General features: G+C 42.1%; 1 protein-coding gene across 4 annotated transcripts in view; it reads right to left on the reverse strand.

Annotated features, from left to right (window-relative positions):
* The window catches only part of LOC310948318 (rho guanine nucleotide exchange factor 9), a 42,334-nt gene extending 18,410 nt beyond the window's left edge, over positions 1-23,924 (reverse strand). For 3 of the 4 annotated variants that reach the window (XM_083915408.1, XM_083915407.1, XM_083915409.1), the window contains exons 1-5: positions 23,533-23,924; positions 22,081-22,419; positions 21,133-21,259; positions 20,917-21,023; positions 453-632 (exon numbers count right to left, since the gene is read on the reverse strand). In XM_083915408.1, the coding sequence (XP_083771534.1) occupies positions 453-632; positions 20,917-21,023; positions 21,133-21,259; positions 22,081-22,188 (522 nt within the window). In that variant the 5' untranslated portion in view covers positions 22,189-22,419; positions 23,533-23,924. The remainder of the gene's footprint in view (positions 1-452; positions 633-20,916; positions 21,024-21,132; positions 21,260-22,080; positions 22,420-23,532) is intronic. The other variant, XM_083915410.1, reaches the window with a different exon arrangement.
* Between the last annotated feature and the right edge of the window lie 300 nt (positions 23,925-24,224).

Here is a 24,224-nt window from a genome sequence, read left to right on the forward strand (position 1 = left end):
AGTTAGTTGAGCTCAGATATGGGTGACATTATGTAATCACAATGTAAAGTTAGAACATGGTTAATTTAATTGGACTTCAAGGGTAGGAAGTTGATGTTTATGCCAAACTAAAAAAAGAGTCTCATCAGCATCTTTGTTTTATTGTCCCTGAACACCTGATAAAGGCTCTTAGCTAGTTATTCTCTGATCTCTTGTGTGTTATGTGTTATCAAAATAAAGCATTATTCAACAGTGTGTATCTGTGTGTGGAGCAAGCATATCAATGTGTGTGTGTGTGAGAGTGTGTGTGTGTTTTGTGCATGTTTTTTTGTGTATATGACTAAATACTTGCGCACCTTCCTCTGTGTATTCATCATCTTGCGTGCATATGTTCTTGTGCCTTCATTTCTGTAAATGTGTGGGTGTGTGTTGTGTCTATGGTCCATGGCCAGCCATGGCTACAGCTAACTCACCCGTACAAAGCTGGCAGGGAACCATCCTTCCTCCTCATCAATCTGGCCCCACCACCAGTCCTTGTTGGAGGCGTCCAGCACCTTGATGACGTCACCGGCCTTAAACGCCAGTTCCCGGTCCGCCATGGTCACATGGTCCCATACCGCCTCAGCGTTGACGATTGAACCTCCACTTATCAACTAGAGAAATCAGAGGGAAAGACAATATTTTATGCTCTATTCTCATAACGTGAAGCCACTGTTGTGGTGACACCACTGAAAACAGTATCAAGAGCACTGCAGACACTGAGCAAAAAAAATATGGATTCAGAAAACAGCATATAAATCAAATCTGAAAGTGATTGTAATTCAGTAATCAGCCTCATTTTGGCCTCCGTTTGTTTGAATCCTTGCTGTTAAACCCACTCAGATTACTAATGGATGCAAATACAGTACACACCCTCAAAGCCAGGGCCCACTGATAGCTTAGGGATTGCAAATAGAACAACACAATAGCCGACACAGACCACAATACAACACAACAACATATGACAACACAAAACAAGGCAGAGTCTTTAGTGGAGATACAACACACTGTTCAGAAGCACAACATCAGTCTCCACGCAGGGATGGTAATTGGCCCATTATGACATTAGAATAATTACATGTGTTAATGTAATATAAATGCTGAGGAGCAAACAAATGTGAAGGGACAATCTCCCTTCCTTCATGTTGTCACCAGGCCTTGTTATTTTATCAGCAGAACGGTCTTTGACGAAATGTGGTAGGATGACTCATCAAATCTTTTCTATTTATTTTGGCATCATGAAAAAATAATGTGGACATTATACAGCACTGGAAATAAGTTGTACAGCTGTGCGCATGTACTTAAGCAAAATATTATTGTGAGAACGCCTTGGGCTTTGTGGGTAACAGCATGGAAGCCTGCCGGGTGATCAGTATTCTTTAGGGGATTCGGAGAGGCTAAAGGTTGTTCTCATTAAAGGACAAGAGACAGTGGACAATGTTCCTGAGAAGGACCTGAGTCAGACATCATGAATCTACCAAACAACCTCACCATCCATCACACTGAGGACTTAGCTTTGTTGCCTTGGGATGTGCTCAAACATCCACGTGCAGCCAAACTTTACATTAAACCTCTGTATGCATCTGTGGCACAGCTCCAACTGTTTGTTCCAATTGTTCTCTCCAAAGTAGTGATCATCAGCATTCTCCAGTCTGGACATAACCATGCATCCAGTCCCTGGGGCTGTGGGCAGAGCAGCCGGCGCTAACCAAGCCTGACAGGAGCTGCTAAGGCTCTAGGTAAGGAGTTATCAAAGGCTCGGAGACAGGGATGTCAAATGGATGGACATTCAATTAATTCGTTACTTGTATTAAAGCTTCTGCATATTAATATCAAGCTTCTGTTACTTTCTTAATGGAGCTTATAAAGGTTTTATCCTTCCATCATTAAAGACCGCATCTTATAAAATGAAATACCTGCATGGGAAAACCTTTTAGAATGCACCTTATCACTCCAGCATAAATATGCTATTCCACCGTTGTGCTGATGTAGTGTGTTTGTAGGAAGGTTCATGAGGAAACTGCAGATTGTGGGTGTATGTTTGTTTGTTTGTATTTAAACGAACACCCCCCGACGATCTAAGCTCTCAGACTTAGCAGCTACGTGGCCCCTTCAACCTGTAGACAAGTCCACTTCCCTGATGGTTTACTGAGACAGCTACAAGGAATATAAGCCTATCAGGGCAGAGGAGTGAACATAGGGAGGGACGTCCATGCCTGGAAGGGAAAGAACAGCCGTCGTCATGGTGACAGATGAGGATGCTTCACTGGTAATAACAAGACGATGAGATGAGGCAAGGACACTTCAGGATGCACCAGAGGATTTCCAAATTTATGTGTGTATGTGTGTATGTGTGTGTGTGTGTGTGTGTGTGTGTGTGTGTGTCTATGTAACCAGACAGTTACCATTGAGTAACTGCTATCTCACTCTGTAATTAAAGATAAAAATGACAAAATGACATCAGATTAGAGAGTCCAGAAACATCATAATTTCCATGTCAACGTAAAATGCAAAGGTACATAGTGTGGGCCTCTGCATGCAGCTTTTACATCAAAGATGTCATTGAGAATTGGTTATCACATAGGGCTAGGAGCTGGGGTAACAATAGATCCAGCCTATATCTCAAAGCTCTTCACTACAGGAAGAGAGGAGGATTACCGCAAAAACATGTGTCACGCTGCCATGGAAACAGGACCCATGAATAGTACTTAAAAAGATTTGAAAAATCATTATTGATTTAGGAAAGAGAATTTGATTGAAACATGTATTATGCAATTGAATAGAAAAAAAAGGAAAGAAAACAACAACAAAGGAATAGTTAGGGGAAGCCAAATCAACTCTACTTGACCGCCACCATCTGACTTCAGGAGGACCTCTGCCTGCAGATGAGCCTTAGCACTGAGGTTAAGCTAGCTCCTTAACTGTGATGTCCGCCGCCCGCCGCCCGCCCCCTCCAGGAACCACTCCATTTTCAGCCCCTTTCACTCCAAGCACAATCTTTCCAGTCCCCATCAATCTGCTGTATTATAGCATTATAGCCAACAGACAGACGGGAAAGAGTGAGGGAGAGATAGAGATCCATTCATAGCCAATGTTCCTCTCTCTCTCCTTCCCCTCATCCCTCCATCTCCCTAACGATATCAGCACTGCCCTCTCCAATACATTGCATCCTTTTTCCTTCTACATGTCTGAATAAATTAAAAAGCATTACATAATCAATCTCCCCAATTCCTGTTTTAGCACAACCTCATACCTAGCTTGCTCAAACAGCATACAGTAAACACACACAAACAAAGAGAAGTCTTGCCACAGTACTCATCATTACCTGTGTGTTTACCAGCTGTAATGACCTATGTCATCATTATGGTTACACTGCAGTTACAACATCAAAGATCAGAGGGCGAAACAGCCGCAAAACCGCAAAACCTGTATTTGGGTCAATGCAAATGAATGCAGAGAAATCTATCCCAATACATGCATATATATATATATACATATATATATATATATATATATATATATATATATATATATATATATATAATTATATTTATATATATGACACTACTTTCTGTTCCATGTTGCAGCACAGACATGGAGACTGACAAGGGAATATGGGAGAATAGGAAGCCGATTCACTTGCTTGTATCATCTTTGCAGCACAACACATCAGCATTCACTGCACTGGCAGCTCCACTGCATTCCAACATCCTCCTCTATCTCTAGCCATAGCACATCTGCACTAAAGCACCTACATCATCCCTGAGCGTGCACGCACGCACACACACACACACACACACACGTCCTTGGCCAGCCTTACCATGTTTGTGGCATGAAACTGTTCAGAGAGTGTATGCATGGAGAAGTCCGTTCATACAGTCATGATAATTAAATCTCTCTTGGAAGTGGTCGAGTTGATGGTCCTCCGCAAGTGCTGTGCCTGCGATGTTGAGTAACAATGTGCCGTATTCCAGAAAGAGGCTTCTCTTTCCGACGCACTGAGTGAGTCTCGCGGTCCGTCCTCCCTGTGTCTGCCAACCCTGTTATGTAATACACTTATACCCTGAGTCTAGGAGCCAATCAAAGATGCTCTGCCTAAAACCGGTGAGAAATACACTCACATCCTCACATACACTGTTGTCTCGCTTGCGCACACCATCCACACATTGACACTTCTGACTGCACAGCATTTAACAGTACTCTATTAGAAGGTACCTGCCCTGGAGGGATTACAAATGTGTAGTCACCTGGGACATGTGCACGACGCAGATTCAAAGAGGAACTACGGATAACACCCACGCAGACTCACATCTCTCACACACACATACATGCAACTTAACATGTGAACACATCTATACGTAGTATCGCTGCTCGTCCCGTAAGCCATAACCACTGCAGTGTACAGTATTAGGATGCTATGTTTACAGTCCTGTGGGGGTCCCCGATACGGAGGATGCCTTGTACTACAGTGATGAAAACACCAGCCCACATGCCACAGCATGTGATGGAGGTATCCGTCTTCATAACACATGGCCACCAATCACTTCTTTCTACACCTACAGTACAACATTTATCACTTAACTAGACACACACACACACACAAAAAAAAACACAGGGCACTCAGCCTTGAGTGATGGAGCACATACAGTATCTTCAAAAAACCTAACCAGCCTAACATCTCTCTCAGACGGCTCTGGGACAGGCTTTTAGCATATCTATTTCTGACATTCATTCAACATTCATGACACCTACCTCCAATCCTTTATTAGATTATGCCATTGCATGTAGGGAAAAAGACTCTATCTGACATGCCTTTAAACTTGGAGGACATTTCATCCATAAGAAATATGCAGATACATTTTTTGAGTCACTATTTAGTTCCCAAGTGTAATAACATTAAGTCTGCAGAAATAGGTGCCACATTGAAATGTTGCAAACTGAAGAAATATCAATATTGTGGGATATGAAATGGGAGCTGAGTTTAGCTGCATCTAAAATGGGGGAAACCTGGAGTGATGGAGGCCCTCCTTCATTAGGCCTCGCCTTGCCTGCTATTGGTTACTTTTTAGATGAGATTACAATGATCCTCTAGAGTGTAAGATCAGCAGCACAAACGTCTCACTTGCACCTCTATTTGCTACAAATACCACATTTGCTTCAGTTGAGAGATCACTGCTCAGCTATCAGCTGCCATATTGTGGATGTGGCTACAGTGGATCACAATGGGAAAACGAGTCCTGACGCAGCAGCGGGCTGTTGTTGAAAATAAGACCATAGGATCCAGTCCAAAAAGCGAATTATTATAGAATAAAATTAATCCATGCGCATTATCCACAAATTACAACATGGAGGAGAGAGGGAGATCGACGTGGGGGGTGGGGGTACATGTTTATATGTGGGGGGGATATGAATTTCCAGTCACCATAGCAAGGTAAGAGCATCACAGATCTGTATCCGCACAACTACGACCACCACCAAACAACACTAGCGACCACAAACGGTGAGAGGACACAAGACATAACGAAGGATTGGGGGGGTGGGGGGGTAACAGAAATTAACATTATGTTGTACCAACGTCATTCATTTCAACGCGTAGCCGTGATGGAGCGCCGGGTGTCCCCGCTCTCGACCAACGCGCACTGCCTTTCTCTCCTCCCCTGTGTGAAAGCGTGGTGCGCTGCGAACCGGGCCCCAAGCGCAGATCCATTAACGAGTACCGAGGATGAACATCAACAGCACGTTCACAAGCACCAGAACCGCGATCACCGTAAACACCGCGCAAGTCTGGACATCCAAGGCCATGGCGCAGCGCTGCGGGCCGATGCTGAGATGCGCTCTCAGGGACGGGCGGAATTCAGCTCTCCGGTCTAGACACGTAGCCTCAAAGCCACGGAGAATTCCACCATCTCAGTTTGGCAAGAAATGGAGAGAAAAAAAAAAGATGTCCCTAAGCCTCTTCACAATACGCGATGTAATTCATAAAGGCACGGGAAGAGATGCATCATTCCTCACCATCATCATCGTCATCAGTCTGCACCGCGATTTCTCCCCGCTAGTCAACACCTGCCGGTGTTTAGCCTCTTCCCCTAAACCGACCGACTCTCAGGCCAATAGATTCTCACAGCAAACAAGAGAGAGTCTGTGCGCAGGCTGTTCGCAGCTGCCGAGCTGCCTTCCGGTGAGTGGGGGACCAGAGAGAACGGCTGTGAGGCTGAGAGGCGGTCCTGTATTAATACTGATCAGCGCTCTGCTGCTAGACTGTACCGGCTTCAGCCATCACCTACAGTCGGGGGAGGGGCACAGCCAGCCTCTCTCTCACTACATCGACCACAGAGGCCAGAATCCTCATAACCTCATTCATCTCCCACCCCATCTAAAAATATCACCGTGCCATGGTAGTGGTGATTTATCATTTATCATTAACAGCCCGTGAGGAATGAGATTAAATGTCAAATAATGGCTGCACGTTCCTTTACGTGATCAGCATCTTATAATGTTATTGCCATAATGTCAGCCTTTTCTGCCGATGTGTCTTTGGCCATGCATCAATCAGATACAGTATACCCAGTTGATCTGATAATCAGCCACATTTACACCGTGTATTACCACTTGTCTGCCAGGCAAAGATCACTGATGCAAGGAGCAGCAACTTAAAGGTGCCATTCATGGGCGTTCAAAAGTAGCTCTATGATCAAAAATGCATTTTCTCTGCAAGTCTACATCAAACTAAAGGGGACCTTTGTTTTCAGGTTAATACTACTAAGTGTTCTGGGGCCTTCCATCTGCATTCAGAAGTCAGAATAACTTTGCGCATTTCCACCCTCAACTGGCTTTCTTGAGGGTGGAAGAGTGCGATTTGGGACACAGCATGTAACAACAGCGTAGCAGCACTTTCTGTGCTATATATATATATATATATATATATATATATATATATATATATATATATATAAGAGTTGTGACACCACAACTGTACAGAAGTCCTGATGGCTCGTTTGAATGTTTCTGAATACAGGCTGTGTGTATTTCTCTGTGAGAAGGTCCTCGAGGCAGCGGCCGTGGGTTCGACTTCGACCTGCGGCCCTTTGCTGCATCTCTCCCCCCTCTCTCTCTTAACCCATTTCCTGTCTGTCCTATATAATAAAGGCTTGAAAACTGCCAAAACAATAATCTTTTTTTTTTTAAAGACATGCAGATCTCACCTTTAATACGTTTATGGAACCTTTAGGCTAAAATATCACATAATGATGAGATTACTATTTCGTTGAGCACATTTGGACATGAGAGAAAAATGTTTGGTACCGTCTTCTTATTTGTAGTAGTTTTTTAAACACATAATTAAGTCATTTGACAGTGTATTTTTATTAGACCTAAAAACTCACATCTTTCAAACTGCCCCCATCAGACTTTGTATAAAACATGTCATCATCATCATCGGGGGAATTATTCTCCTCCAGACCTCCAGTTCTTGATGTTGTGTAAAATCACTGAAGCTCACATTTAATTTTAATAACTGGGGACTGTATATAGAAATTATACTTGGATCAAATTAATTCTAAGAATTTTGTGGCTACATTTTAATAATAATTTTAATTGTGTATGCTAATGCAAGGACACACAAACACACATAACCTTGAAATTATTCACATTAAATGTAGGTAGGGAAATGTCCAAACCAGCGGTGTGGATGGGTGAGTCAGGGACAGATCAAATCCCGTTTTTTTCCCCAGTGGCAGCCTCCAGATGTGAAGGCGCTTAACTGCATACATGCCCACTACTTATGGTGAATCTCATTTCCAAGGCCCCAGGAAAAGTAATGCGATAGTCATGTGACGCCACGGGCCAGAAAGACATATGACATACGCATATTTTAAAAGGAAACAGCTGTAAAACAGAAACAAATTCCTGAGCGTCACACATATAAAAAACATAAAACCAATATACTTTTGGCCCAATATCATTTTAAAGGTCACAAATGAGCTGTATGAAAACATTATTCTGATTTTGTTATGCTTAATTATACTGCTATAGGCCTAGTCTTCCGGGGAATAATAGTTTTCGTGATACTCTGACCTTCTCTCCTCTCTGTCTGTATCATTCATGTCTCATCAATGCATGTTACTAATTCAACTTCTTCCCCTGGAGTTGTTTGTGCTTTGTCGTCTTGCAGGTCGTGGTGGTGCCTGCTGCCTTGGTCCTGCATGACGCTTCCTGCTGCTGTTATTACTATTACTCATATACCTGTATACTATCATGAGTCTTATAAAGCATAAAATTTGTAGCCATAAAAACACCATCAGTGGTATGTCTCACTGTTTCGCAGCTGTTATTACCGCTACTCATCATTGATCATATTTACCACTATAATTGTTATTACCATTGTCATATTCTATCACCTTAGCTATACTTGTTTCTACTATTCTACTACTGCATATTCACTGCCATAACATATAAGTCATATTCACATTTCTATACACACTGAATAAACTAATAAAGAAGGCCGGGTCTGTTGTTGGCTCTAAGCTTGTCCCCCTGGAGGAGGTTGTGGAGCACAGGATGCTAGCAAAACTGCTGGTGATCATGGACAATGTCTCCCATCCCCTCCATGAAACCCTGGACAAGCTTCAGAGCAGCTTCAGCAGCAGACTCATTCAACCCCGCTGCTTTAAGGAACGGCACAGGAAATCATTCCTACCTGCTGCCGCACTGACATGCACCTTATCTCACTTGCACATTAAAATCCACATAGCACATTTTAATATAGTGTTTTATCTGCGATACTGTACTTCTATCTTATTCTATTTTATTGTTGTTCATATTTTGTATTTTATATTTTATCTTATTTTTAGTACTTCTGATTGCTCTGTACCGCTGCTACGTTGACCTAATTTCCCCTCGGGGATAAATAAAGTTATCTATCTATCTATCTATCTATAGATATTTTTATAGTTACTGTTACTATTTGGTTGCTTTCATCTCTGGAAGTGTCTCTCTATCTTTGTCCTTCTCTGTCCATCTGTGTGTCTTTTCTCTCTTTTCTTCCTCCCCAACCGGTCAAGACCGATGTCCGTCCTCCATAGAGCTGGGTTTGTCCGATGTTCCTGCTTGTTATAGGGAAGGTTTTCGTGTACTGTGTACTCGAAGGGGGGTATTGTTGGGTCTATGTAAATCATATATAAGTCATAGAGTGTGGTCTATACCTACTCTGTAAAGTGTCCTGAGTAGCTTTTGTTATGAGTTGGCACTGTAAATAAAATAGAATTGAATAGAATTGAATTATTCTCTTGAATGGATCATTTGTCCCCTCACAGTAACAGGGAATTACCAGCAGGAGGAACTGAAGTTAGAGAGGACATGGGCTGTAGTCAGCTCAAAATTATGCATTTAACATTACATTTTAATGGCAATCCAGCTTCATGGCAGGGAAAGGGAATCAAATGTCAGTAGAAACTGCTCAAACCATTCTTGCAGCTGCCATTCAATATCCTCTCTCAATATATTCCAACTGTCACATTTGCACCGAAACACTGCCAAAAGAACACATTGCATTTTCTGCTAGCTTGGTTAGCTTTATACACTCAGGGCCAATATAAACAAACTATGTTGCGGGTTGATATCTTTTGGCAAAAATATGACTGTTTGGAACATACTGAGCATAAGGATGGATACCAGAGAAGTGGGATTTGCTGGACTAAATTTCTGTGGATTTGTAAACAATTTATTTAGCCATAAAGGTGTTGGAATCAGCTGTGACTCTTTGCAGGCTACAGCTGATGTTTTCCACAAAGGGGCAAGCTACGAATACTTCCAAGCGTACCTACAAACATTCAAGAGGTTAAACGTTTGGTATTCAAAACATACATTTTTGGTGCAGTATTCCTTTAAGGCTCAATGTTGTGAGTGACAGAACAAAATGGCTCCAGCTCCCATATGAATCACGTGTTTGCCATTGGGATGAGCAACATTATTATGGCCTCTGTGTTCCCAGTGACAGGTGAACATTTTATTACACAAGAGCACATCCTGGCCTGCAGCACTTGTCCTGGTGCCTGTGCCTCTCATTGTTGGCAGATTATAAAGAGAGCACAACATGATCATGAATGAATTCATACAGGAGAATCAGTTCACTTCAGTGCCAGCCAGTCAACCATCCAACACATGCACAGCCACAAAAACCTCTCCGAACTGCACTCTGTCTTCACTTTCAGCTGAAAGCTGCGGGATGGATCAAAAGGCCTGAGAATAAATTTGAAAGAATAAAACGAATGCACTATATCTGTATTTTTAAAGCCATAAATAATTTCCAAGGCACTTTCTGCACATACATGCTGATAAAAGCAATGGCCCCTGAAAGCCAGGCTTTCAGTGAGTTTCTGTATGAGGCATCACAGTTGAGATATGACAACCGTCCTCAAACAAGCTTTTTTTTCTTTCTGTGTGTGTGTGTGAAACGCAGAGTGAGCAGATTACATAAGCATGCCCTACCTCTGTGGGTTCCCTCTCCAATCTCCCTGACATTTAGACAACAAAGGTCACATCTGAAAGTCTAAATCTGCAAAGACACCAATGCTAATATACTCATACATATACAAAAGAGAGGAAGAGTTTGTAAAAGCGGCAGAATACCTCCCACCAGCAGAGTATCACAATGTTAAATAAGACTGAACTTAAACTTACTGTACGTGAATGACATGCACAACAAGCGCAGTGCAAGTAATCAATATAAACTGCATCATTTTCAGGACTGTCATTGTAAAGGATTTGTACGATTTAGTTGGGTTAAAGACATTTGCGACACACATCTTCAGATTTAATCTTCAAATGGGCATTATTCATAGCAGGATCATTATATTGTGTATTGCATTGTATGTTGTGTTATTGTATGTACGTGCCGTAACGTTTGAAATCATTCCAGCAAATAAAATGCAAGCTACCACCAAACCCTTCTTTTTTCCCAATGGAAATGAATGATGACAATTACTTAATGACTTAAGATAACAATCGACAGCATGTTCCTTCCTGTCTGGATTGTGAAGACTTTATTCCCCCAATCCATCCATTCATTAATGTCCCTATCATTTATTAAGCTATCCAGAATAAAACCGGGCAAGCAGAGCAGTGCAGACGATGCCAGTCTGAGACTATAGTCTTGTATTGCCAGACTTGTCTCCACAGCGTTGTGTCAGCGCTGTTGCACCAGTGCTGTTGCACCAGTGCTGTTGCACTAGTGCCCGTGCAAAAAAGATAGCGGTGATAGTGGAAAGGGAGGAGAATGCCGGCTGAAATAAAAAGCTAATGGCAGGCTTTATACCAATAGTTTACATCCGGTATGTCAGGCTAATCTGAGATAGATTGACTGTCTCAGCTTGTCCGCGCAACTGGCTATGTCTTAATGTTTGTTTATGAGGTCAATCCTCAATGGCCAAAAGAATAAATATGAAACTGACATGCATTGCTCATCAAGCTAATATGAGGCTTCAGTCTTAACTAGCAAAATCAGCCTGTATCTTCCAGTCTTTTAAGTGCGACATTCCCACTGTGTCTTCAGAGAAGGTGTGTCTTTGCTGAGCCGCGGCAGAAAGATAGTTATAGATGGTACAAAAAAGATTGTAAAGATATCGACTTGATTTGTAAAACTTAGACTGCTGAAGTCTCATATCAACTTCAGCTAAACCTTACAATTCATCTTTGTCCTGAATCTTACTTTGAAATTGCTTTGCAGCCAGTATGGACAGGAGGATTACGGTGACAATTATACTGTATATGGGCATGTGAGTATTAAAAACAAACAAAAAAAGAAAAAAGCGAAACTATCCTTTAATCGTTAATTCCATTTTCATTGTATGTGAAATCACATCCTCACTTCTCTAGGAGTGCACAACCAGGTTAGGGTCAGAAAAAGAGTGTAGTGGTTATGTACTGTTTTTATCACCAGGGTACAATGTAATGTCTGACAGTCAATATCTAATCTCACCCTTCACTTTCACTTGTGAAAATGACCCTGAACCCCTTCCACAGAAGCAGCTGCTTGCTCCCCTCTTGATTGGGACATCCTTTCCCCGTGAGAGAACTACTCCAGTGCACATTGGATACAACCGTCCAATTAAGCCAAAGGGAGAAGATCATCTGCAAATACCAGAGGTCAATCTAATGTCATCAAATTGGACTCTCTCCAGAACTCGAGTGTGCCTCAATATCAGATGTGAGTACAATGCACATCCTCCACACGTCCATTGAACAAGGTTGATGCAATGTTGCCAAAAATGGAAAGTGTAATTATGCTATTGCTGGAGAGAACTAGTTCCAAATGTATGCCTCAAGGCAATATCTATATCTGCTCATAGTAGTTATTAGTATCCTGGTAGGATATAGGCAGGAAGCTAGGCTACATGCAGCGGTCGTTTGCTACAATATTGGCATCATCCATCATTGACACTCTGACAGCCATATGAGGAACAATGTTTGCACCTCAGATGAAAGACGGGAAAATATTCCAGACCCTCCCAATTTTTAAGAATTAAAGTGTAACTCCGCCATATAATCATCCCATGGTCTTTTTCGGCAATTACATACATCAAATAAGCCATAGAGTTACAATACATACAGTTTTTTTTGTGTATAAACTATTAACGGAGATGTCCTGGAGAGTTGCTAACAGCTGGACATGGCAAACACTGATTAGCTCGGGGCAGTACAGCTTTTTTAACCACTAATATTGCTAAAAAACAACAACAAACCTCTTAAGTAGCATGATAAGAGTCCCTACGCATAAAATGAAGCACATACAACGTAGTTACTGAACCCAAGGAGTGTTTTGAAAGACTTACCAACTGGCCCCTGTACCAGCTCCTCTCGTAGTAAAGTCCATTCAAGTTGATTACCAAATGCAATCCTAAAGGTAGGAGCTTTGTTTATGTGTAGAGATACTTACCATGCTACTGCAGAGGTTTTTGTGTTATTTTGAGCAATATTAGTGGTTAAAAAAGCCGTTTTAATACCTTCACCGTACTGCTGGAAGCTAATCAGTTTCAGGCTGATAGTCTGCTAACGACTCTCCTGGATTTCTCCGTTAATAGTTTATACACGTAAAAATTGTCTCGATGGCTTATTTGATGTATATAATTGCCAAAAAAGACCATGGGATGATTTTACGCTAGATTTACACTTTAAGTCCAGCACCAGTAAGAAGCATATGAGTCAAGCTCTCAGTTTAATTCATGACCTTCATCTCTCTCTGCAGATGTTCTTTGAAACTCTGCATATTATGCAATGAATACTGCTGACCATCCACTCATTATACAACCAGATAGAGTAGAGACCTAATGCAATGGCTGTATTCAACAAATCTCCTTCATGTTCATTTACTGGTCTGAGATCAGCTCTTTAGTTCTAACTGTGGATCAACTCTGAGGTCAGTCCTAACTACTGGCCTTTAGCCAGCAAGCTACGTCTGTAGAAAGACTCTCCCAGTGCTAGCAAATGAATCTGGTTGTGGTCAGTAGGTATTTGGCTAATGGGAGGCAAAGTCCACCACACCCTTTTCCCCTCCAGTCTGCTCCAATTCTTTTGTTCCCCTCCCGTCGCCACGACAACCACACTGACTTCCTGTTTCCTCCCAGGCCTTCCAGCCACAAAGCGCCCTAAAAATAAATCGCTGGCCTTTTCCTGAACACAGTTTTGTCACCATTGTTGAGACATCAGCTGCTTATTCGTTCAACTCAATTTGTCTATTATTAAAGCGAGTCAGTGGGTCAGAGCATCGAGGATTTTAAGAAATAGCACGAGATAGATGAGATAAGAGAGGTAGGTCATGCCAAGTGGCTTGGTAAATTAGGGTTAAAGACATCACAAGTGATATCACAAGATTCCTAGACCCAACAGCTTCAGGAGAAATATTCCTAGTCATTTCTAACATAGCTTTGAGAATAAATGATTATTTCATGATAAGACAGTCCAATAGCTTAGTGTTCTGGAGACTGAACAAGATTAAGCTGCCCTAGAACTGTGTTCTTTTTGTCAGCCCCAAGCGAGTCTGCATAACCTTGTGAGGTAGCAGGGAAAGACGAGGTAATAAAAACATTACATCATATGTATTATTATTATCTACTGTATATGATGTAATGTTTTTTATGTGCATGTCTCACTTGTTTACTATACTTCTGTGATGGAAAAATTGTCATTACTATGTTACTTTGATAACTGTATTTTATTTGTTAAGTGGAAGTAGATTAACTGTGACATTAATGGCTAAAATTTTATAAAATAGAGAATTTCAACTCAACGCTCCGCCCCTATTCCTCTATTGAAAATCCAAATTATATTGGAAGCACTGGGGGAAAGGTCAGTGTTTGCTGACAGTTTAATGATACCTATGAAGTGTTATGGCAAATGTCAAAAGAAAAGTTGTACATTTTGGGAAATACATGTATTTGTTTTCTTGCCCACAGTCTTGTATGTTTAATCTGTATAAAAAAACAAAACAAGGCGTTTACGGTCTTTACATCCCATATTGTGCTCGGTAACTGTTTTTTTTAAATTTATTTATTTTAAGGTCTTTCTACTTTTAGGGGCAAAGGGGAGTGGAATACTCCTGACTGACTGTATAGCGGGCACAAAGCTAAATTTAAGACAAAGACTAGGTCAATTTTATGAAACTTGCTTCAGATTCCCCCTGATAAGTATTCATGCTAAGCTAAGCTACTGGCTGTAGCTCTATATCTATCCTATAGATATGAGGGTGGTATTGATCTTTTCATAGAACTCTCTGCAAAAAAACGTTAATAAGCATATTTCCCCAAAAGTCAAACTATTAAACAATTAAGGACGTATAAAAATAAGATTAAAAAAAAGACATAATCATATAATCAGATTACATTTTATTGTATTATATTAATACTTTTACTAATTTACATATCCAATACGACTGACAAACTAAAATCCCAAAAGATCCCCACTCTTCAGTGAAAGTGTACTAAGCACTCTGTTAAAAGGCACAATAACAAGCTCCCCAAAGACCTCACTGCAGCTTTTCCACAAACTGCAACAAAAAGAAAGCATTAAGGATTACTGTTATTTATGTATGTTTCTGTCCAGCATGAGTGCCAATGTGTATTTAATTAAAGCCTGACGATTGGTAATTTGAGAGCCAGGCTGCGGGGTGACGGATATAATCGAATGACCTACGCTAGAATTTAGTTAGTTGCCTCACCCAGCACTGCTGTACTGTGCTTGTTGTGAGTGTACTGACTGTGCTCGCCAGTGTCATCATTCATCAGAGCACTGTCAGCCACCTGCAGCCCCAAAGCATTGGGAGGTAAGAGCAGTAGTGTCTTCCAATCCCTTCCGAGCTTTCTGACGGCAGCCTTTACATGCAGTGTTTGTTGTATTTTGTACTGTGTGTCAATTTTAGTGAGGCTAGTCACTTCATGTATGAGACAGTGGAACACTGTGGTTGGCTAAGAACAGCCAACTCACTGCTCCAATCAACCATCGTGCCCACTGTAACTCCCTATTTAGGAGGTATGGAGAAGAACATCTACAGTTCCCCCTGTCCACTGAGCTAAAATGATTTTACATTCTCAGTGTCTCCACGCCACGAGAGTTCAAAAGCAGAACAACAGATTGAAATGCAAAACTCTGCAGTGAAACCATATTTGGGTGCAGGGTTGTTTAGCATTCTGTGTTTCTCAGCACCTTGCTTCTTGTTGATAGGTCAATTCCTGCCATCAGAGACTTCATAGACTCCACCTGACATAGTGCTGTACTGTGAAACATTCACTAACAAGCTTGCCGTCTTTGACTGCACATAAAAACTTGCCCTCACACACACACATCGCAGGCCACAACAAGCAGGTGTTTTCACATGCCTGGAGGGAGGCACAGGATGGAGTGAAGGGGGTGGGGGGTGGGGGGGTGAGTCATATAGGAGAACAACAGTGGGGGAGAGAAAACTTGATCTGAGGAGAGGGGAAAAGAGACATGAAAGTGATGAAGGGAGGGATGACGAGCTCTGAGGTCAGGAAGAAAGGGCGGCGGATGGAGGGGGGGTTTGAGGAAGGAGTACAAGGAGAGAGGCGGTTGCATAATATGTGTATGCGATGATGGGTATTCTCTACATGTGGTGGAGCAGGGAGCCAGGGAGGTCAGAGGCAGAAAGTTAAGCTAAATAATGTACACAAGAAGTGGCAGCTGCCAGAAAAATCCAGCCCATCTTTCACAAAGGCCTGCAGGATACATTCTAACTAGCAGAACACTGTACAGGCAGTTAACTTCTGTCTCATTATTTTAGGGCAGGGACAAAGTCACCAGGGCTGGAGTATTCTATTCAGGGTACTCAATTAACGTATATTTGAATCACAGCCATTGTCTAGTTTTGAATTTAAAAAAATAAAAGCTTTCATAAAAAGCCCAAAACACTTATTGCCAGATATTATTTTTAATTTTTTGTCCACTTGAATTATCATTGTCAGTACAAGCAAAATCTACTCAAATACTCAAAATGCACTTGACTACAACAAAGAATTGCATACAGAGTGTCTTTAAAATGATTTAATCAGTATGCTGCCCTTTGCCTGCTCCTGAGGTCATAATTGTGTTGACTGACACAATTCTGTGTCAGATATTGCCAAAATGCTTGCTTCGAAGCAACAGACCACTTGGTTGTGTCAGGCAGATCGAGTTGGCACCGTTTTAAAGACGCAGAGAATTTATGCATTACACACATGATCCCCAAGACAGCAGTCAGCAGATATTAGCCTGTGTGTTGACAAAGCAGAAAGATGACAACCCCTAATCAGGTCTGAATAATGTATTGGCGCCATGGGTGAATGTAAATACTTGCCTAGCCTCTGTTTCGTGCCTCCACTGTTGGTTACATTTGTAGAACATTTTTCCAGCCAGTATGACAGCTATTATACTATGAATATAATAGCAATAGCCAAATTATGCTCAATAGAATATTCATTTTGAAAATGTATGATTAAACAATTATATTAAACAATTTGTGTATCATTAATCCTTTCTGTATTTTTTGAACTGTTGCTACTTAGGTCATTGAATTAGTCCAAATAAAAATGTAGATGTATTTTGTCCTCTGTAAAATTCCAACTTCTTCAGCTGAAGACAGAATTATTAAGTCTTTTATATAGCCCAAAATCACAAATTTCCCAAAATAGATTGCAAACATATATGAAGAACATGGATCTGAGAATATGTCAAGGTGCCAATAAACACTGTCACACAACCTCTTCTCAACGATGTATCATAGAGAGGTGAGGAGTAATGACAATGAAACAGAGAAATATCAAATTCTATGCTATTACGTTGGATTATATTCAGGTGAAGAGAACGTGGCTACGGTGAAAGTTATCAGTGGAGATAATACATACATAAAAATTCCACTAGCTCTTTGTGAAAGACATCTGTAACACATTTTAGCCTGTGGGGTGTCTGCTCTGAGATGGCACTGTCAGGTAATAATGGATCATCACATTACCTAACACAAGGTGACATTCTTCTGTGTTGACTCAAGACCAGAAAAAGTCTTTATCCCCAATATAAACCTGTCAAATAGCCATGAAAACAAACAGTGTAATACAAACAGTTGATGCTGATGATTGTGGGTAAAACCACATGAGCAGCCTGGGAAAACTATCACAAATGATACAAGTGATGCTGGATAACAAGCACCGGAGTGCCTTAGGCCTTGAATAGTCGCCTAAAAAACCCCACTGCATGTTTTGGCATCGCTGAAACAATCCACCAATATATCCCCACTGTCTGACTGTGGTTGTAGTGTGATGATGATGGAAGGATAGAAACACTGGCCCTGATGAGCCATAAAACAGAATGTGATCCAAGAAAGCACAAACACAAATCTGTACATGCACAGGCATGTATGAGCTGACAAAATAAGAATATAACAGAGATACTGTAAAACAGGATACACCAGTGAGTAACAGAATTAGCATATGGCATTGTTCCTCCAGTCCCCGGAAACATGCAGCCATCTGAAATAAAAGTGGACATTTTTTTTAGGGGGCAAAGGAAACCCTCTCCACAGTTATATAAGAGAACAGGCCCTGAGCATATCTGCCTCTGTCTCAGACACACTTCATAAGCATGGATTTGCACGCCTATGCATACAACAACAACAACAGCACAACACACACACCTGACAAGCAGAAAGCCATTCTTTGGAAGAAACAGCCTAGGGAGGCTCTGACACAACCACCTGCTCAGATTCAGTCAGCAGCACTACTATTTATTAGAGCCCACTGCATCCTACAAAACAGTATTAGCTGGTGGCTACAGTAAGTCACAGCAGCTAACCTGCGCTTTGTTGAATGAACACTGATAAAAGATTCTAAGTCGCCTGCGGCTCGAAGTGCAGACTGTACATACATGCAGTTATTTCAATTGAGACATATTCACATGGTTTGTGTCTGAAACAAATGGCACTCATTCTCAGTGTGTTCGACAGAGATATCACTAGCCGATGCTATTCATTCCTCACCAAATAATGAAGTCGTCAAATGCAATGAGTCATACACCCTGACAGACGAATTCTAAATCAAGTGTGTATGTGTGTGTCAGAGTCAAGAGGGTGTATCACAGTGGCTGAGGCCTAGGAGGAAAGTACAAACAGAATCCGTGTTAGTGGTCAAATTAACATCTAAGCACTTATGCCACTCACATGCCTTTAAAAGTGTGTGCCGAAGTATCTTTCATCACTGCTGCACTATTTGCCTAACTAGCCACTGCCTGCTGACTCATGCACCAATAATAAATAGATAATAGCATTGCATAATATGATTTTGACCAGACAGACTTAGGTTAGCTCAAACTCATATAAGATGTATTCTTAAAACTCTTAATCTGCGTGACTAACCCTTAATAAGACAGTCCCCCTTTCTGACAAGTTGACAGCAGAGCTTCGGGCACAGCATTAGCAACACACAGGAAACTGTTCTATCATCTGCATAGGAGCCAACAAAGCTAAGTGTTTGAGGAGAGGTGAGGAGAGGAGAGGAGAGGAGAGGAGAGGAGAGGAGAGGAGAGGAGAGGAGAGGAGAGGAGAGGAGAGGAGAGGAGAGAGGGCAGTGACTGGGGGAGAAATCCATTTAAATGAAAGGGAGAAGAGAGGCGTCAGCATTAGCTGTTAATCCACTGCAGTGAGAATGCTTTTCTCTCCGCCTGCGGCCTCAAGGCTCCAGTAGTCACCCAAACAGCAAGACTGTAACATACACTGCACTTTATCACAAACAACAGATCCAATCCTGACATGATATCCATACCATATTAACAATGGATGACTTACCAGAAATAAGACAGCAACACACAGATGTAATGTTGAAGCATCATTCATCTATGTGACTACACTACAGCTGCATAACCATGTCATTTCATATTGTGCATATACAGTATATATATATCCCAGCTTTAGAGCCTGCAACAAATTAAGTTCGCTCGCAATTCAAACACCAACAAGGCATTCCCACTGTTATGAGTCTACGTTCCCGTCCCCAGGGGAGGGCCACGACACAAAAGTGCACATACAAAGGGAGCATCTCTCTCTCTTACCCTCTCTGTTTCTCTCCCACCCCTTTTTCTCTCCCTCACCCACACACTTTCTCTATTTAGCTCACACTTAAAAAGCCTGCCTAAAGATAGACGCAAAAAGATGAACAGGAGCCAGCCAGTGTCATGGCAACAACGTGCAGTGGCTCACAAACACTATTTAGATCAGCAAAGAAAAAAGTAATAATCAAAGCCTAAATGCAGTGATATCAACTCATCAAAGACACAGTTTACGAAATTTCAATGCAAAGGCGTGCCAGGACTGAAAGCCCGGGGCTCAGTATTTGGCAGTTAAGTAGACATCTCTAATGAAAGTGGACTGTACTACAAATGCTGTGGTTAATCCGCACTGACTCCTCCAAATTCAAACTCCTAGTTTGAATCTGAGTCTACTATAGAAAAGCTCTACCCACATAGTTTAACAACTGTGTGCACACGCTAAATCTTAATTTACATTGACCTTGTAGTTCTGATTGATTGGGAAAATACTAAATGCCAATTCTATGAAACATGCATGATGCTCTTGTTTGCTTAAACTTTGCATGTGGGTTTAGTATGATCAGACATGGTATAAACCGTGTTCAGCCCTACGCATTGCAGTTCTGTAGGTATAGATGTTGAACACAGCTCCAGAAATGTTCCCTACCCCATCAGGATTTTTCAGAGAAACTCTGCATCTCTTTCCAGTAGAATCCCCCCGAGGCCACTTGCACATCAAAGCACCGATTCTGAAATGCCTGGTTTCACTTCCTGACTAGTAATACTCCGCCGTTCTTCGAAGCTAATTTCACACAACTGACAAAGACACGTTACACTTCTCGTAGATTCCACCACACAGGGTACATGAAAACGATTTAATGTCATTCCTCTTTCTGCATTTGTCTGAATACGCTCCTCTCGTCACATTAAAAAAAAACCATCTGCAACGTTGGGTGCTCAATTCAGGGTGAGTAATGGCCTAAGAGTACTTGATGACATTAATCCACAAGGCCACCATCTTCCCGGATCAGTTCCTTAATTTTCTGAGGAAACCTTGACCAGTGATCTGTCATACTATTTATCAGTCATACTCCCACTCTATTACACGTCCTATTACCTCATCTACATCTGCTCATATATACAGGCGAATAAACTGTGACATAAATGTGTATGTGTGTGTGTGTGTGTGTATATATACAGTGGTCACAGTATTTTTTATAAATATGTAGATACTTTGTTTTTTGAATCACTCTAAAGGTCATGAAAGCCTGACAGAGAGAAGAGTATAAGCAGTGACTAGATTGATCTGTAATCATGTGTGTGTGTTTAGGAGGGACTCACAATGTTGACCTGCAGTGGTTCTGAACCAGGTCTTAACAGCCTCCGCCTCCTGCAGCTACCGGTGCCTCCAGACCGTAAGCGCACCGACGATGGTGACTGACCCATGTCTGGGGGACAGACATGTGCGGACATATGGAAAAACAGATGATCAGTTTAACAAGCACACATAGATCAACATTCTGCATATTAATGTAAAATAAAAAAATGCAATGGTACCTGACTGAGGCAGGAGCAGCGCCAAGGCAGTGAGAGTGCTGGGGGGTAGCGGCAAGGAGCGGCACCGCTGGAGAGATGCCCTCAGTGGGGGCTCTAATGGTGACACACCCAGGGGGCGAGACAAGGCCTAGAGGGTACTGAGTAGTTAGGGCATCTCCTATATTCCATACAGAGTTACTTTGATGCACACACAAGGTTGAATGCACACATTCCTCTGCCATTCACGTCAAAAACATTCTTCCTTACTGCCTTGTCCCCTGTTTTTTTTAAGTGAATTAAAGTATTTCACATCCAGCAAGTCTATTCTGGTGCACTGGTCGGTGTGAATGCCCTGCAGCAAACCATGAGAGACTATACATCATGCCAACCGGGGCGGTCTCTCAGGTTAAAATGAAGTGACTCTGAGTTAGGGCAATGAGAGGTAGAGCTTATGGGAGCGGTGAGGCAGAAAATTGGCGACACAGAAAAATTGAGAGTGAGCAGGCCACAAAGAAAGAAAGCAAAAGAAAGGGCGAGAGGGAGGGAAAGAAAAAGAGAGGGGGAGGTGAGCTGAGGGAAAGGCAGCATCCAGAAATACAGGCCTCTATAAATGGGACAGAGCATGCATGCATTGTTGCAACCAACAGTGAGTATTGTATAAATACTAGGTTAGTCCTGGGCTGCCTTTCAAAGTCTGAAGTGTGTGTTTGAATCATTATGGGCTTGAGGTATATTTATCAGTGAGTTGGTGGAGACTACTAGTATGGCTCTGCCCTCCAACTTTCATTTTTTCAACATCAGGTTGTGATATTTATTTATGTCTACTGCATATACATACATTTACACGCTATAACTTTGTCTTTGAGTGTTTATGGTACTCATAATTTGTAATTCTTACGTCAATGCTTGTATATTCACTTTCATCGAAATCATGCATAAAGGCCTGTGTTTTATTATTTGACATCTTACTCTGTGGTGCATCTCCGTGGACTGCATCTCCCTTGTAACACTGGTCTCTATGACAGAGCACGGCCTGGAGCGAGCAGCCATCCGTCTTTGCCCCGGAGAGTGTTGCATGGTGGGAGCGGGCCTGCGCCTCCGCCGGCAAAGTGAGCCAACCTCACTATAATGGTTGTAGAGGTCTCGGTCTGGATTGGGTCTCCACAGGTCCAGTACAGCTGAGGCCGGACGAGGACGTGGGCGCAGGGGCTTGTGAGATACAGAGGTCTTCTCTGTGCTAGAGTGGGGCACTGCTGGGCACGGCTGTCTTACACTGCAGCCTGTCTGGCTGGCAATCTGCTCACACAGCTGTGATTGGCACAGATACTCAGCAATTTGGCCCAAATAAAGATACAACAATGCATTTCTTATGTTGAGGCAGTTGAAGACTGTCTCTATAGATTCAACGAATTATACCTCATTTCATTTCAAAATATTTTACTACCTATGTTCATGTTTCTAATTATTATGCCCCAGTAACTATCCTCAAGTGTAGAACGCCCCTGAATGGCAGTTAAACGTTAATGAAGGGGGGAAAAAAACACAATAGACAGGTAGGTTTTTTTTATGTAAACAGTGGCTGAATATGGAGGATTTTCCTGGTGCCATCATTTCTCCTCAATTATTGCACACTGCACATTAACACCCTTCCCAAAACACTGATTCCCACAGGCCTTGCATAATAAACCCCTATGAAAGTGTGCTGAGTATTGAGATGTCACATCTCATTTTGTCATCAGGAGTAAGGGCTAACATGTCCTGACTCGTTGGTGTGACTAGAAGGGGGATGACTAATGCCTCCAGTGGAGTGAGAAGGGAAGGGTGCCGTCATAACGTGCAGACGTCACAGAGCTCTAGGGCTAATGCAGTTGCACATGGACAGCTTTATGGGAAATAGGGTTTCCTTGCATGCTACACATGGCTGGCTAAGCAGGAAAGGACAAACTCCTCTTAATGGTTGTCCACCATTGTAATTCGCTGAATTACTGTAATTCCTCCTCTCTCCAACAGATGGGGCAAAAGCACAAATGTTGAGTCGGTGCCCAATTCATGTCCTCACAGGCTGGTGTCAATGTTTTTGTTTCTCCCTGACAGTTAATGAACCACAGCTACAGTAGGTCTTGCATTATGACAGAATGAGTAACAGGTACTGTTTACAGTCTTGTTTGCTGTTGATGATTTTAAGAAGCAAAAGAATGACCATGGTTAAAATAGTTACATAAATTATATTTTGAGCATTTCTGCAGTAATGTTGCATGCTGTTGGCAATGTTAATGATGTGGAAAAAGCCTGCAATGGAATGGGGTTATGGCATAAATATGAGACACATAATACATGCAAATGACTTCTTTAACAAATGCATTTATTAAAATGTAGTAGTAGGTAATAAACATAGCTCATATTGTATTTAACGTCACATACCTTAAATATTTCCTCTGTGGAATCTGATGCTGGTACACTATTGGTTGTGCTCTCTTTATCACCTTGTTGTGATTGGACATTCACTTCCTTTATTTGGTGGGAGTCAGGTGGAGTATCCCTGGAATCCTGCTCATTTCCTGTCCGTCCCTCTACCTTTTCCTCTTGACAGAGACAGTTTAATTGTTCTTTTTTAGTCTCTGTGGTTGACCCTGACTGGCGAACATGATTCTCTACTATTGCCGTGGACCTGTGGTTTGTCTCTCTGTCTACATGTTCGTCTATACCCCCAGAACTCTGAAGGCCATTGACAGTTTGTGATCCTGGGCATGCCCTAAAGGCTTTCAGGACCACCTTAGGGGATCGTCCACCTGTCTCAGGTGCTGGAGCCTCGCTGTCAAGGCTACTGGAGTGTGAGCATTCAGCGATCACCGGTGATGACGGAATAGGCTGGGATTTTAAAAGTCCTTCGCTGAGAAGTGTCAGAGACACACTGTGAATGTTGTCAGCTGTGGGCAGTGGGGCCCGTGAAGAGCTCATTGGTTTCCCCTCTCCCTCTGGAGGAGAGAAAGAGTGTGATGTTGTCCGCCATTTTCTGGCTGTCTCTGCTACACTGTTAAAAAACTTGAACAGACCACCAAAGTGCCCCTTGGTGTCAGAGTGTTTCGGGGGCGGTGGTTGAAAGTCTCTGATAT

Source organism: Echiichthys vipera (assembly GCF_963691815.1).
Source record: "Echiichthys vipera genome assembly, chromosome: 6".
Lineage (NCBI taxonomy): Eukaryota > Metazoa > Chordata > Actinopteri > Perciformes > Trachinidae > Echiichthys > Echiichthys vipera.